This window comes from Leptosomus discolor, chromosome 2 (assembly GCF_034619465.1).
Source record: "Leptosomus discolor isolate bLepDis1 chromosome 2, bLepDis1.hap2, whole genome shotgun sequence".
Lineage (NCBI taxonomy): Eukaryota > Metazoa > Chordata > Aves > Leptosomiformes > Leptosomidae > Leptosomus > Leptosomus discolor.
The window spans coordinates 78920472-78935042 of NC_141392.1; the positions used below are offsets into that span (position 1 = coordinate 78920472).

At 40.8% G+C, this 14571-nt stretch overlaps 1 protein-coding gene across 4 annotated transcripts in view; it reads left to right on the top strand.

The window, feature by feature from the left end:
* Window positions 1-14571, top strand: part of HACE1 (HECT domain and ankyrin repeat containing E3 ubiquitin protein ligase 1) — a 58156-nt gene that overhangs the window by 22936 nt on the left and 20649 nt on the right. For 3 of the 4 annotated variants that reach the window (XM_086461339.1, XM_086461340.1, XM_086461341.1), the window contains 4 exons: window positions 310-460; window positions 5883-6220; window positions 13662-13730; window positions 14346-14433. In XM_086461339.1, coding sequence (XP_086317465.1) covers window positions 310-460; window positions 5883-6220; window positions 13662-13730; window positions 14346-14433 — 646 coding nt within the window. Of the gene's footprint in view, window positions 1-309; window positions 557-5882; window positions 6221-13661; window positions 13731-14345; window positions 14434-14571 lie in introns of all 4 variants that reach the window. The other variant, XM_086461338.1, reaches the window with a different exon arrangement.

The window sequence follows — 14571 nt, forward strand, 5'->3', positions numbered from 1 at the left end:
TACCAATGGTTCATAAGAAGTGTACATGTGGGTAAAAACAAATGAAGTATTTTGCAAGATCTGGAATTTGCTGTTCTTATTTCACTTCTAGTTAAAATTATGAGTACGTGTTAGTAAAATTATAGTGCTTGTATTTGACTTTTTGGGCTGGTGCAGGAAATGAAAGTTAAAATTCACTAGGGTTTAAAGCTTAGGGTTGGGGTTTTTTCAGCATGTGTGTCAGACCCTACTGTTAGATTGCTTACTCCTTAATATACTAAATTGTTTCATCTAGGAAAAGAAACTTAAATATTCCATTTTTTCCCCCAGCTTGTCAAGTAATTATGAAGCTCAAATGAAGAGTCTCTTAAGGATCGTGAGGATATTTTGTCATGTCTTTCGCATTGGCCCATCCTCTCCCAGTAATGGAAATGACATGGGCTACAATGGAAATAAAACTCCAAGAAGTCAGGTGTTCAAGGTCAGAAAAGTATATGATGTTGTTAGGAAGATAGACGTTAAAGAGATGAATTTCACAAAGCATGCATTCATTAATCAGACATCTCATGAACAGGAAGTAAGTTTGGTTGATGTCCCTATCCCTTCTTAAGTTAAGCCTACCTCTTTCCTTCTTAATTATTTTTTTTTTCTCCCCACTGGATTCATTTAACCACTGATGCACATCTCATAATTTCTGTTTATTTCTTATTTAATATACTGTTTGTTAGATGTTGACGGTTTAGTTACCCAGCTGATTTTGGTAAACTTTGTTTTTATTTCTATTATGTTATTTAAGAGTGTAGTAATCTCAACATATGGTAATATTAATATAATAGATTGTGTTAATGTAATTTCAGAATGATATTTGGAGATTCATTGGGTGTTCTGTTCACTCAGTTTTATCCAGCTTCACAAGATAAATGGAAATGATTGATTTCTTAATCTATTCATTGTTTTCAATGTAACCATGAAGTTTTTTCCCAAGTTGTTACTGAATTTTGTTATTACAGGCTTTGAAACATTCCAGCTTACTACTGCTCTTGCAAGGCTATTGATTTATAGCTGTTTTCAAGCACTTGCTTTAGGTGCTTGACATTTAGATGTTTAATTTCTGAAGGGTTTTTTTATACTTGGTTGAGGAATCCTCTGAGAAAATCATAGCTTGCTTTTCTGTAAAGCAGCCCTGGTTTCCTGTGTGCCTCTCAATCTGCATCGGGTATATAGCCAATGTACTATTTAGAGCAGCTAAATAATAAGAACTGAAGGGTAATCTCTTTCCCCCTGTCTTCCTCCATAGTCTTACATAGCACAGTTAGATATCACCAAATTTAGATGACAATAATGACATGAGAATTTTTGTTAACCTTTGCATTTCTTCTAGAGTGTTGTGAAAACAATATTTTTGAAATTACTGCATTGATTTAATATGTGTTCATCGCGTTGCTTCTAATGACTTTTAAGACAGAGCTGTGTTGATAAAGTCGTGAAAGATGATGCTCTTTAATTTCAGCTATGTTTAGTTAAGTACCTCAGTTTTTGTTTGAATTTCTTCTCTTGGAAAGAAGGAAAGATTACACTATTTAAAAAATGAGCACAAATGTTTGTTTTTCTGATAGCAAAATATTTTTAAAAACAAATTTATTTATATAATGACTATGAAACAAGTGCTTGAGTATGAAAAATACTGTGTGCAAAATGTAATGCACTGTACGGTATGCAATGTAATGATTGTACTTTAGAGTTGTTCAGTAAAATATATTGATCTAGATTGGCACATTGTGAGTTTAACCAGATTTCCATTTTCAGAAAACAAAGCCTTACCTGAATCACAAGAATAATTTTATAACAGACAGCGTTTTCTAACAGTTTTAATGAAAATTGATTTAAATATACCAGATTAAATATCAAGGAGATGTTAAGCATGCTTAATACAGGATCTACAGTGAGATATACTGTTACCTTTCTGTGTAGATATTCTGCTACCTTTTTTTCTTCAAGGTTTTAGGAGTAGCTGACCTCATCTCCTTGTATTTTGTGTAGCCCAAAAAGGGGAAAAAAAAAAAAAAGAAGTTTTCATGCTTTTCAACTCCGGATCATTTCAGAACTCACTATAAAACAAACGAAAACATTTAATTGCATTTGTGAAGGAAACTGTATTTCAGCAGAATCACCTCTTTGTGTGCCCAAACTACTTGGTAGACTGAAAGAATTGTTTCTCAGTTTAGTATGGAGTTAAGTCTTGTGCATTAGATTTACCTTACACAACTGGCATGGTTCTCCCAGAAAATAGGAGTAATTCTTAAACATAAATGTTGTTTTTACATAATTTTTAATAAATAAGCAAAATATACTACTGTTACATTAGCTAACAAAACAAATTTCAGGATGATATAAAAATTATTTTTGTTGCTATTTTAATTTATTTATTTTAGAAGTATTAAAACTGAGGCAGCCCTTTATTAGGGCCATTGTTGTCTCCATGATGTTTTTAAGGTTGATTTAAATTTCAAACTCAAAAGTGCAAAACTGCTGATGAGAACTTTATTCTCATTTGGGAATGGGGCACACAGGTCAGGCAATGCTAAATTAATCTTCGGTTGTGGTTGGATTAGTCTGTTCTTCCCTGAATTTACAGTAACTGAGTAGTGGGAGATTAGACATAGTGCTGAGTCAATTGGGTGACTTCCTATTCTCTCTTATTCCTGCCTTCCCTTTCCTTTTCCTTTTTCATCCTTTCCTTGAAAATGTGGTTGTGATAGTCCCTTTCGCCTTTTGGGAGGAGGGAAAAACCCCCACTATATCTCTAGATTATGACAATGGTATGGAGGCTACTTAAAGACCTGACAATTGTGTGTCTTGATTGGTACTAGTACTTGCATGCGGGACATGCAGGTCAGTGACAAAGAACTCCTTTTCTGGTTTTTGTTTTGAGTTTTCTTAAATACAGGCTAAGTAACTGTTTAGTACAGACTATTAAGTACATCACTGAGGTTGCCGCTCCAAAACAGGACTTAAATCTGTATTAGAAAAGTCAACATGGAACGTAAAGATTTTTAAATTTGAGATCCATATTGAAAATTTTAGAGGAAAGTAGCTTTAAACTGGAATTTGCTGCCAATCTTAAGATTCTGTTGTGGGGATAAATGTTGTAGGTAATTTGAATTTTGATACAGGTTTTATGGGGAAAAACAAGTCTCTTGGATTGCTGGTTCGTGTCCCATGTAAGGTCTTGGGTGCTTTCCAGAGCACAAGTGAGTGATACAGGTCACCACCCCTTCTCTGAATGCCGTTTATTTGAGCAAATGAAGACATCTAGATGTTGTCTGTCTTTACCACATAGGAAGCTAATCTGTTGTTCAGCATTGTATTCTGTCAAGAATGCACCTAGAAACATGTATCTAGGAGGATTGAGGGTGGTAGCAGTGAAACCAGGGGAGAAGCTTTTTCCTGTGTTGCTCTTCCAGTTGCTGTTCAGTATGATCACATTAGAGAAACTTGCTACAAAATCTCCCTGCCCAGTTGAATGAAGTTGGGAAGCCCATAACGTTTCCCCTCATTTCAGATACTATTCTTTTCTAGAATTGAATTGGCTTTTCTGCTGTGACAAAGTCAGTTCATGGATTAGTGATCTCCTGCTCCCTGTGCCTTAAAAGACAGACTGACTGTCTGTCTGTCACCTTGCAAAAGATTTTGCTCCAATGTTGCAGTTTGAATAAGGGTTTGATTTCTGGTGTCTTGCTTTCTAGATGGGTAAAGAGGAGGGTGTTGCATAGCTAAATCCTTGAGTTTGAGAGATGAGATGTGCAGCTGTCAAAGCTTGGTACTCAATCAGACTCAGATGTATAATTCCAAAGAAACTTTTCTGAACTGTGAGATGTGAAAACTGAAGGTTGAGTGGAGGTTTGTCTTTAAAATGCAGTTCATGGTAAGAATTGATTGAAGAATGCTGACTTGTAGTTTTGAAAAAATGATGCTAATGGTTTGACTGAATATGTCTCTATTATGCTTGAAAAGGTCTGATCGTGGATGCTAACATGAAATGCTAACAGCCATGACTGTGGAGGTGGTGGGCAATATTTAAAGGAATGTTTTATGTCCTGAAGTTAGACTAGAAAAAAAAAGTCACTGTGCTTGACTACACTTGTGAATGAGTTCGTGATCAGAATCTGTGGAAAACTAGCTTTGGAAAAACAAGTCAGTAGCAAGAGTTCTGAAAGGTGTGCTAAATCTGTGGGAAATAAAAGATAAAACACAAGATACTAGCTGAAAAATGCTGTCTGGCAAGCTAAGCGTTGAAAAGTTTGGGAGAAGAAAACTGCATTTTAGTATTCTAGTAAATAACTACCTAGTTCCTTGTGAGTTGTGTGTTAAGAACACAGCTGCATTTTAATTCTTCCATATATTCAGTGAAGCCTATTTTTCATTACAAAGTTTTTCAGCGTTACATTTTGTGGTGAAGGTCTGCCAGGTAGTCTTGGAAAGAAGCTAACTTGATCCTGTATGGCAGACATTTATGTAGAGAAATGGTACCCACACTGGGGGTATTCCTGTCACCATCTAGAGAAATGTGTGGTCACTAGAAGAACAAGGATTGAGTGTCATACAGTACGTTGAGCAAAGCCTACCAGTCTTAGAGGTCAGGCTGGCTTTCCCCAAAATTCTTACTGGGGAAAAAATGGAAGTGTCATAGTAAATTTCAACAGATTTTTTTTTTAATACACAGCTTTTATGAGAAGTAATTTATTGTGTATTGCAAGCGTGTCGCTATGAGGTGTACTGACAGTGCTCCAGATAGCGTAGACTTCTGGTACAGTGTGCTGTGAATAGCTCTTAATTTTTAAAGGCAACTTTAGAAAATGAGAATATAATTTTCAGTATCTGCTAAGTCTTTGAATTCTTTAATTGGGGAAACTGTTGATGCAATGGTAATATATGGAAAAAGGAGTGCATTTGGAAGTTCACTTTTATTTTTGGAATGCTATGAAAGACTTGACTTAGAATTGCCTCCCTGTAGGATACGTATCCCTGTGCTCACTAGACTGTATGCTTGTGAAATGTCCCCTTAAACACCATTAAAGGACAGCAGTCAGCCCTTGTGTTTTTTTGAAATGCTCATGAGAAAGCCACAGGTGCCTCAGCCCTTTCTCTCCTCTGTAGTAGGGCTGCACCTGAGAGCAAATGTGTAATGATGGAATTCTACCAGGTTTCAATTTTATTGATTTTTAAGCTGGCGGTAGTGAATAAAGACTGAGTTTGTTAAATAAAATATATAGCTTTAAAAATGAATATGAGATTCTGCTGATACTTGTTTCTGTTTCATAAAACTAGGTATTAGTGACTCTTGCCCTGAGACATCTGGGGTACGATCAAAATGAGATGTTATGAGCTCACACCATGCATAAAGCACATCTTACTAGATATGTGCATGAGTCTGAATCTCAGTGATGGTGTCTGGGGTTTGTTCCATCTACCTGATAGGGGGAGCTTCTTTGACCATGGCCTTGAAGAACTGGCATGCTCTTACTCTGGAAACTCAACATATGTATTGTTGTTTCTGTGCTTGATTGCAGCAGTCAGGCAGTAGTGTGCTGTGTAACAACTGTGAGGGCAAACTCTGTTAAATAGTTCAGACTTTCACTCTTTCTAAATTATTTTATCTTTATTCCAGCTGCTACCTGATTATTTTCCTTCTATACAAAACTTTGTCTTTGTGCTCTATGGCTAAAAGTACAGAATTTTTTTATGAGTGTTTAACTCTTATCTCTAACATGACTTCTAAAGGATCATTTAAAGCTTTTAAATAAGCACAGTATTTATTTGCCTTAAGAGGATTATTACATTATTAATATTATCTAATGTCAACACGTTCCTTTTTTGTCTGTTTTTGCATGTGTTTATTGCAGCCATTGGAACTGCTCTGGCATTCTCTAGATGAATGGCTCGTTCTTATAGCCACAGAGCTGATGAAAAACAAAAGGGACTCTGCCAACATTACTTCTATTTTACTGAAGCAAAAAGGACCAGATCACCAGGATGCTACTCCTACGCCTTCCTTTGCCACTGCAGGAACCGAGGGCAGAAAAGAGCTATCCACTGATGCTGGCGAGTCGAAAACATATGATGTTGCTGGGAAGCAGGAAGCTTGTGCTGATTGTCAGGATGTTATCTCCATGACAGCAAACAGGCTAAGTGCTGTCATTCAAGCCTTTTATATGTGCTGCTCCTGTCAGATGCCTCAGGGGTAAGGGGAGGATCCTGTTTGCCTCCTAAGCTGTTACCATTTTAAAATCATATATACTTTCTTGGAAGAATGTTGGTGCTGACCAGATGATATTAGTCACGGTCAAGGGTATGCTTTTTAATGCTTTCACTAGTTCAATTATTTGAATGCTTCTTTTTTTTTTTTCTTCTCTGGCTTTCATGGCACCAAACAGCACAGCAGATTTTCCATAGTGCTGCTGCCTATGAACGTAGCTGTGTTGCGGCAGATTTTGTATTGAATGTCTAATGGCTCTTTGTAATCATGTGGGATACTTGCAGGTAATGTAATTTTGATCTCTTGAAACTTACCTGTTTTGCTGTTGGTTCTTAATGTGAAATTATCCCTGAATTTGATGTGATTATCCAACAAGAAAGAGCTATTAGTTCAGGAAAAAAATGTGAATTATCTTTGTGTATGAAAATGACAGCTGAGGCAAAACTTGTTTGGCTATATTGCAGAAGTGTATAACATGGAGAGTTCAATCTCTGAGTGATGCTCACTTGGAATGCTGTCCCAGTTTGGCAAACATAGTTTTGTGTGGAACAGGTGCTACAACTTAGGTAAATTTAATACCATCAGTGTCTGGTTTAAAAAGAAAAAACAATGTCCACTGTAACTGAAGTCTTGGTCTGTCCAAGATTGTTATGGATTGTATTTGTGAACTTGCAAGGAAAGCATCCTTTGACCCTCTTGAGTGGAGGATTAAGCAAGTATGGTGGTATTACAAACTCACTGAGGAATCTAGAAGCAAGGTTCCCGCTACATGACAACTCTTGGTTATTCTGAGCTTGGTGAACAAGCAAAGCTGGTGTAGGATTGTTCTTTGTCATTCCATTGTTCACAGGACCTGACCGATTAGAAATTTTACTCCAAGATTTTCTGAGGCCTCCCCAGGAACTCATTCCTCAAGCTTTCAAATTGGCCAGTACTGTTTGTCTGGGATGCACTTCTCTGTGGACACCCTGGAAGATGATCTGGGCATCAGCATATTCCATAAGCACCTCAATACTTTCACTTTTAGTTTTATTCTACCTTGGAAAAGGAACTGCTGTTTAGCCATTTCCCTTGAAATCTCCATCAAACCTTACTAAAATAAATAGTACTTTACTGACATTTTACAGGAGCCAAATGAAAAGCAGAAATGTTTATAGAAGTGATTAAATACACCTTCTGCATCCTTCCCTCCCTTGCCCCCATCTCTCTATAGCAAAATGCAGTCGGAAAGGTGACTGTCTCCCTGTGTCCACGTGACTTGCTGATGGGCCTTGCCCCATGGGTCTGTCCCTGTGCATAATTTACACATCAGGTTAGGGAGAACTCTCTGGAGTTTCGCACTGTGACCAGGGTGGGCAAACAGGGTGTGGGGCATCAGCCAGGGCCTGGGATGGCAGTTTGTGTAGCAGTTCGTGTGGAAGGGCACACAGGATGGGTGCTGAGGCTCTGCCAGCTCAACCAGGGAGCGATAGTACCCACCCAGCAGAAAGCCATGGCCTCTCTAAGCTCTGCACTTATGACCGGTGCAGCTGCCCAGACAGAGCTGTGGTGGGAACACGTGGGAGGTGCGCCCAGGGAGAGGACCTCCTCCGCTTAGTGACAGAGCTCCGGGAGGAGGCGAGTAGATTGAGGAGTGTCAGGGAGTGTGAAAGAGAGAGATAGACTACTGGAATCACACCCTACTGTCCCTGCCAACAGGCAGGCACGATGCATGACACAGGGAGATTCCCTGTTCTCTCTCTGCCTGGCTGAAAGTCGTGACTCAAGGGATAGGGGGCAATGGTGACAAGTTCCTGCCTGGCACAGCATGCATGTCTCTAACTACCTCACCTTCCCAGGTGCCCTTGCGTAGTAGGTGTGAGGCTTTGCAAGTGGAACCAAACAGTAATGAGGATGAGGGTTCTTCTAGCTTGAAGGTGTCGCCAAGGTTAAGTCGGCCTACACCCTGTGTCAAAACTGCTTCCATAATGAAAAAAGAGACAAGTCATTGTCATAGGAGACTCCCTCCTGAAGGGAGCAGAAGGCCCAATATGCAGATCGGACCCCCTTCTTAGGGAATTCTGCTGCCTCCCTGGGGTCCAGGTTAAAGATGTGAAGAGAAAGCTTCCTACCCTTGTATGGCCCTCAGATTACCACCCAGTACTGATTTTTCAGGTAGGCGGTGATGAAGTTGCAACAAGAAGTTCCAGGGCAAACAAGAGAGACTTTCAGGGCCTTGGGACGACTGGTTAAGGGATCAGGAGCACAAGTGGTATTCTCCTCTACCCTTCCAGTTGCAGGGGAAGTTGAGGGAAGAAACAGGAAGAGCCAGCAGGTCAACACCTGGTTACAAGCCTGGTGTCACCAGTGGAATTTTGGGTTTTTTGATCATGGATGGGTTTACATGACACCAGGCCTGGTGGCAATAGATGGGGTACACCTGTCTCAAAGGTTTAAAAGTATCTCTCTGCAGGAGTTGACTCATTGACAGCGTTTTAAACTAGATTTAAAGGGGGAATGGGACAAAGCCAAGCTTACTGGAGATAAGCCTGGGGGCAGCATGCCAGTGTTTGAGGAATGGTGTGTTGGTGAGGTCCTTCGGTCTGCCACCTTGGTGGAGGCAGTAGATGGAGATCCGTGCGGCGGCAAAGCCAGAAGGTTATTGATATGTTAGAAACCACAGAAGTGCCAGAGAGTGTTCATGTAGGAACTAAGGCTTCTCTTCCCAAAAAGGTGGTGGGATCAGTCGCCCAGCTGAAGTGCATCTACACCAATGCATGCAGCATGGGCAACAAACGGGAGGAGCTGGAAGCCACTGTGCAGCAGGAAAACTGACATAGTTGCCATCATGGAAACATGGTGGGATGACTTGCACAACTGGATGGCTGCAATGGATGGCTATAAACTCTTCAGAAGGGACAGGCAAATAAGGAGAGGCGGTGGGGTAGCCCTGTATGTTAGGGAGTGTTTTGTTTGTCTGGAACTTAATGATGGTGACGACGTGGTTGAGTGTTTATGGGTAAGAATGAGGGCGAAGGCCAACAAGGCAGATGTGATGGTGGGGGTCTGTTATAGACCACCTGACCAGGATGAGGAGGCAGATGAAATATGCTATAAGCAGCTGGGAGAAGTCTCACAATTACTAGCCCTTGCTCCTGTTGGGGATGTCAACTTACCAGATGTCTGCTGGAAATACAACACAGCAGAGAGGAAACAGTCGAGGAGGTTTCCTGGAGTGTGTGGGAGATAACTTCCTGACACAGCTGGTGAGGGAGCCAACTAGGGAGGGTGCCCCGCTGGAGCTGTTGGTTGTGAACAGAGAAGGACGTGTGGGTGATGTGATGGTTGGAGGCCATTTTGGGCACAGCCATCGTGAAATGATAGAGTTTCTGATTCTCGGAGAAGTAAGGAGGGGGGTCAGCAGAACTGCTGCATTGGACTTCTGAAGGGCAGACTTCAGCCTGTTTAGGAGACTGGTTGGCAGATTCCCTTGGGAGGCAGTGCTGAAGGGCAAAGGAGTCCAGGAAGGCTGGACACGCTTCAAGAAGGAAATCTTAAAGGTGCAGGAACAGGCTGTCACCATGTGCCAAAAAAGCTGGCAGGGAAGAAGACCCACCTGGCTGAAGAGACAGCTTTGGCTGGAACTCAGGAGAAAAAAAGAGAAAAGGAGAGTTTATGACCTTTGGAAGAAGGGACAGGCAATTCAGGAGGCCTACAAGGATGTCATGAGGCTATGCAGGGAGAGAAAATTAAGAGGGCCAAAGCCCAACTAGACCTTAATCTGGCTACTGCTCTAGAGGACAGTAAAAAATGTTTCTCTAAATACATTCACAACAAAAGGAGGGCTAAGGAGAATCTCCATTCCTTATTGGATGTGGGGGGAAACATAATGAGAGGGGATGAGGAAAAAGCTGAGGTACTTAACGCCGCCTTTGTGGCCAGCAGCAGTAGGGAGGTGATTGTGCCCCTATACTCGGCACTGGTGAGGCCACACCTCAAATACTGTGTGCAGTTTTGGGCCCCTGATTGCAAGAAGGACACTGAGGTGCTAGAGTGTGTCCAGTCTTTAGTGGTAAGACCAGTTGCTCTTGGGTTACCCAGCCCCCTGAGCTGGAAGACAGGGACAGTGAGCAGAATGCAGCCCCCGTAATCGAAGGGGAAATGATTGGTGACCTGCTGTGCCACTTAAATGCGCACAAGTCTGTGGGGCTGGATGGGATCTACCCAAGGGGACTGAGGGAGCTGGTGAAAGTGCTCACCGAGCCACCTTCAAAGCCACCACCATTTACCATCAGTCCTGGTTAACCAAGGAGGTCCCAGTTGAGTGGAAGTTAGGAAATGTGGTGCCCATCTACAAGAAGGGCCAGGAGGAGGATCTAGGGAACTACAGGCCTGTCAGTCTGACCTTGGTACTGGAGGAGGTTATGGATCAGTCATTTTAAATGCCATCATGCAGTGTGTACAGAACAACCAGGTGATCAGGCCCAGTCAGCACAAGGTTTATGAAAGACAGGTCCTGCTTGACTAACCCGATCTCCTTCTGTGACAAGGTGACCTGCTTAGTGGTTGAGGGAAAGGCCGTGGATGTTGTCTGCCCAGACTTTAGTAAAGCCTTTGACACTGTTTTCCACAGCATTCCCCTGGAGAAACTGTCTGCTCATGGCTTGGACGGGTGTACTCTTCACTTGGTGAAAAGCTGGTTGGATGGCTGGGCGCTAAGAGTTGTGGTGAATGGAGTTAAAGCCAGTTGGTGGCTGGTCACAAGTGGTGTTCCCCAGGGGTCGCTATTGGGGCCAGTTTGATTTAATATCTTTATAAATGATCTGGATGAGGGGATGGAGATGGAGTGCACCCTCAGTAAGTTTGCAGATGACACCAAGCTGGGCAGGAGTGTTGATCTGCTTGAGGGTAGGAAGGCTCTGCAGAGGGATCTGCACAGGCTGGATGATGGGCCGAGGTCAGTTGTATGAGCTTCAACAAGTCCAAGTGCCGGGTCCCGCACTTGGATCACAACAACCCCATGCACCGCTACAGGCTTGGGGATGAGTGGCTGGAAAGCTGCCTGGCCGAAAAGGACCTGGGGATGCTGGTCAACAGCCAGCTGAACATGAGCCAGCAGTGTGCCCAGGTGGCCAAGAAGGCCAACAGCATCCTGGCCTGTATCAGAAATAGCGTGGCCAGCAGGAGTAGGGAGGTGATCGTGCCCCTATACTCAGCACTGGTGAGGCTGCACCTTGAATCCTGTGTGCAGTTTTGGGCCCCTCACTGCAAGAAGGACCTTGAGGTGCCTGGAGCGTGTCCAGAGAAGGGCAGTGAGGCTGGTGAAGGCTCTGGCGAACAGGTCTTATGAGGAGCAGCTGAGGGAACTGGGGTTGTTTGGTCTGGAGAAGAGAAGGCTGAGGGGAGACCTTAATGCTCTCTACAACTACCTGAAAGGAGGTTGTAGTGAGGTGGGGGTTGGTCTCTTCTCCCAAGTATCAAACAATCGGACAAGAGGAAATGGCTTCAAGTTGCATCAGGAGAGGTTTAGATTGGACGTTAGGAAAAATTTCTTCACCAAAAGCATTGTCAAGCATTGGAACAGGCTGCCCAAGGAAGTGGTTGAGTCACCATCCCTGGATATATTTAAAAGACATGTAGATGTGGCACTTAAGGGCATAGTTTAGCAGGGATTTGGCAGTGTTAGGTTAATGGTTGGACTTCATGATCTTAAAGGTCTTTTCCAACCTAAATGATTCTTTGATACTGCGTAAGTTTAACTGAGAGTTATTATAATAGGAGCCAGGAGAGTAAGAATTGTTTCTTGGGAGAACTCTCTGGGATGCAGGAAAGTAAGGCAGAGCACACCCAAATTCTGTGTTTCTTTAGGGCTTTTCAGAACTGAGAAGTACAAAGATATGAGACTTACTCTGTTTTACTGAAGTTTTCATATTAATGGCACAATGGTGTAACTGAATACTGCTGCCATCTTCAAACAACATTTGAAATTTTAACAAATGACATTTTCAGACAAAAGAATTCAAAAAGTTTCTAATTTTAGATTTGAATGTCTTTGTTTAATGGAGGAGAGTAAACAGAGATCATAGTTTTCCATTGTATCTAATATTCATACAATAAAGATGGCATTTCATGCTTAAATGGAAAATGAGTTGGTTAACATTTGAAATACTAATGTTATTTTCTTTTACTTGCCATGATTGCTTTTCTTCTGCGAAAGCTGAGATTGAATCTAGATGTTCTTTGTTAATATGCTGAAATGCAATGTTCCAAGTTTTCAGCATTAAAACTGATGAGTGTATGTGAAGTTTTTTTTCCCCTTCTCTTTATGTTGCATCTTACAGTTTGTGTGGCAATTTACCAGTAGAGAGAGTTCATTGCCTCTCAGGGAAGACTCTTTCAGTTGTTTAGTATTTTTAGATCATCTCTGAGGCCAGAAGTGTGTTTAAAATGTTCACACTTGGTCTCTGGAAGATCTTACTTTCTTGTTTGTTTTTTGTGGGGATGAGGGGAAAGATGTGGTGAGACTTGCTTCCTCAAAACAGAATAAGGGAGAGAAGGAAAATAGGTCAGTTTTATATAAAATGAGCAGCTCCTGTCTAAATTGGTGTGGGAAACAGCAACAGTTCTAGGATTGTTATCCTGGACTTTGTAAGGTACTATTTTTCACAGCCTTTCAAGGCACTTGATGAGAGGGTTTTATTCTTGTTTGCAAGTATTCATTAGCTTTTGCTGAAGCTAAAGCATCCAATTAAGAGTTTATCTTTTTTAAAAAAGTGCAGAACATAGATGTAAATAAATGGAGTAAATTTGGACTCATGTTAATCCTTCTCGTGTTCTCCATATATATATATGTGTGTATATATATATGAGAAAAAAAAAAAATTCCTTACTAGCGTATGGGATGCTGCCTGGCAAGTAGTTTTGTTGTTTCACAAAGCCATTAAATACCACCTTGCCCCCCATTATTAAGTTTGCTAACTTTGTAGTGTTGTTTCTTCCTGGCTCTTTTCCTCACTTACCATGATTTACAAGGTGTGTGGTGGGAGTTCTATACAGTGAACAAAAGCATAGAACAATGTGCGTATCATGTATATTGTGCATATATGGCAGGACTGATACTATATGTGCTTCCATTGTTGTATTGAAAGCTGGAAGGATTCAGTAGAAAACTGTGTATTTCCATTAGTTTGAGCATTTTTTTGTTCATTTACCTAATAAGAGTTAGTGGGCAGTTTGCTTGACCTTCTTGATTATTGGTGTTTTTGCCTTTTCTATTAGTTTATTATGAAATCTTAATGCTGCTGAGTATTTAGTTTCATGATTGACTAGTTAAACAACGTCAGTTTCTATTTGCATAGTATTTTATTTTAAAAAAGCAACAGTTTATGTAATTCAGATTCTTTTCAACTTCATTAACCAAAAGCATCTTATGATTTTCTTTGAACAGGATGACATCGCCTCGTTTTATAGAATTTGTCTGTAAACATGATGATGTCCTTAAGTGTTTTGTTAACCGGTAAGCTTCAAGAAATATGGAATTTCTAATTTCCCCCCCCCCAAAATAATTCAAACTTCTATTTTTCTTCTTACTGAGTTGTATTTTTCAGTTATTGTTGTTACATGTGTACCATATGCCCTTTAATAGTCCTGCCACATTCAAGGGAGTGTGTATTAATGATTCAGAGCTCAGGCTTAAATGAACTCTTCTGCATACGTAAAGGATCCTTTTGTAAGATTCTGTGAGATTTCATGAACAAAATCTTTTCCACAGAGCAGCGAAATAATTTCCTTAACGGATTCTTTCCTCATCTTTGTACCAAATAAAGTCTTCCCTTTTGAGGCAGATGAAAATTTTCATTCTTCCTCAAAGATGGGGTTGTTTCCTGGGTTTCTCTGATATTGTCCAGTTTATAACCTTGCTTCTGTCTGGAGAGGTGCTCGTATTCTTCCATGCTCAAAGGATGAGGTAATATAAATAATTTGGAAACAATAGTTAGGAAAACATTATGAAATAGAAGAGTCTGCTGGAACTTCTCTGTATGACTAATTGCATTGTCATATAGACTTCTTGTATCGTGAAACATTATTATTAGATCTCTGACTAACAGGCTTCTACCTATTTTTCTTTCAGAAATCCCAAAATAATTTTTGATCACTTTCATTTTCTTCTTGAATGTCCTGAACTAATGTCCAGATTTATGCACATCATAAAAGCTCAGGTAAATGTCAGGAGATGCTTAATTACAACTTCTATGAATATAAAGAGGGTTTTTTTAAAAAAAAAAAATGCTAAAAAAAAATCCATTTGGGGAGGATAGAAAAGCTAAGTGTGGCCTCCAGTGCTTCTGAATCTGCAG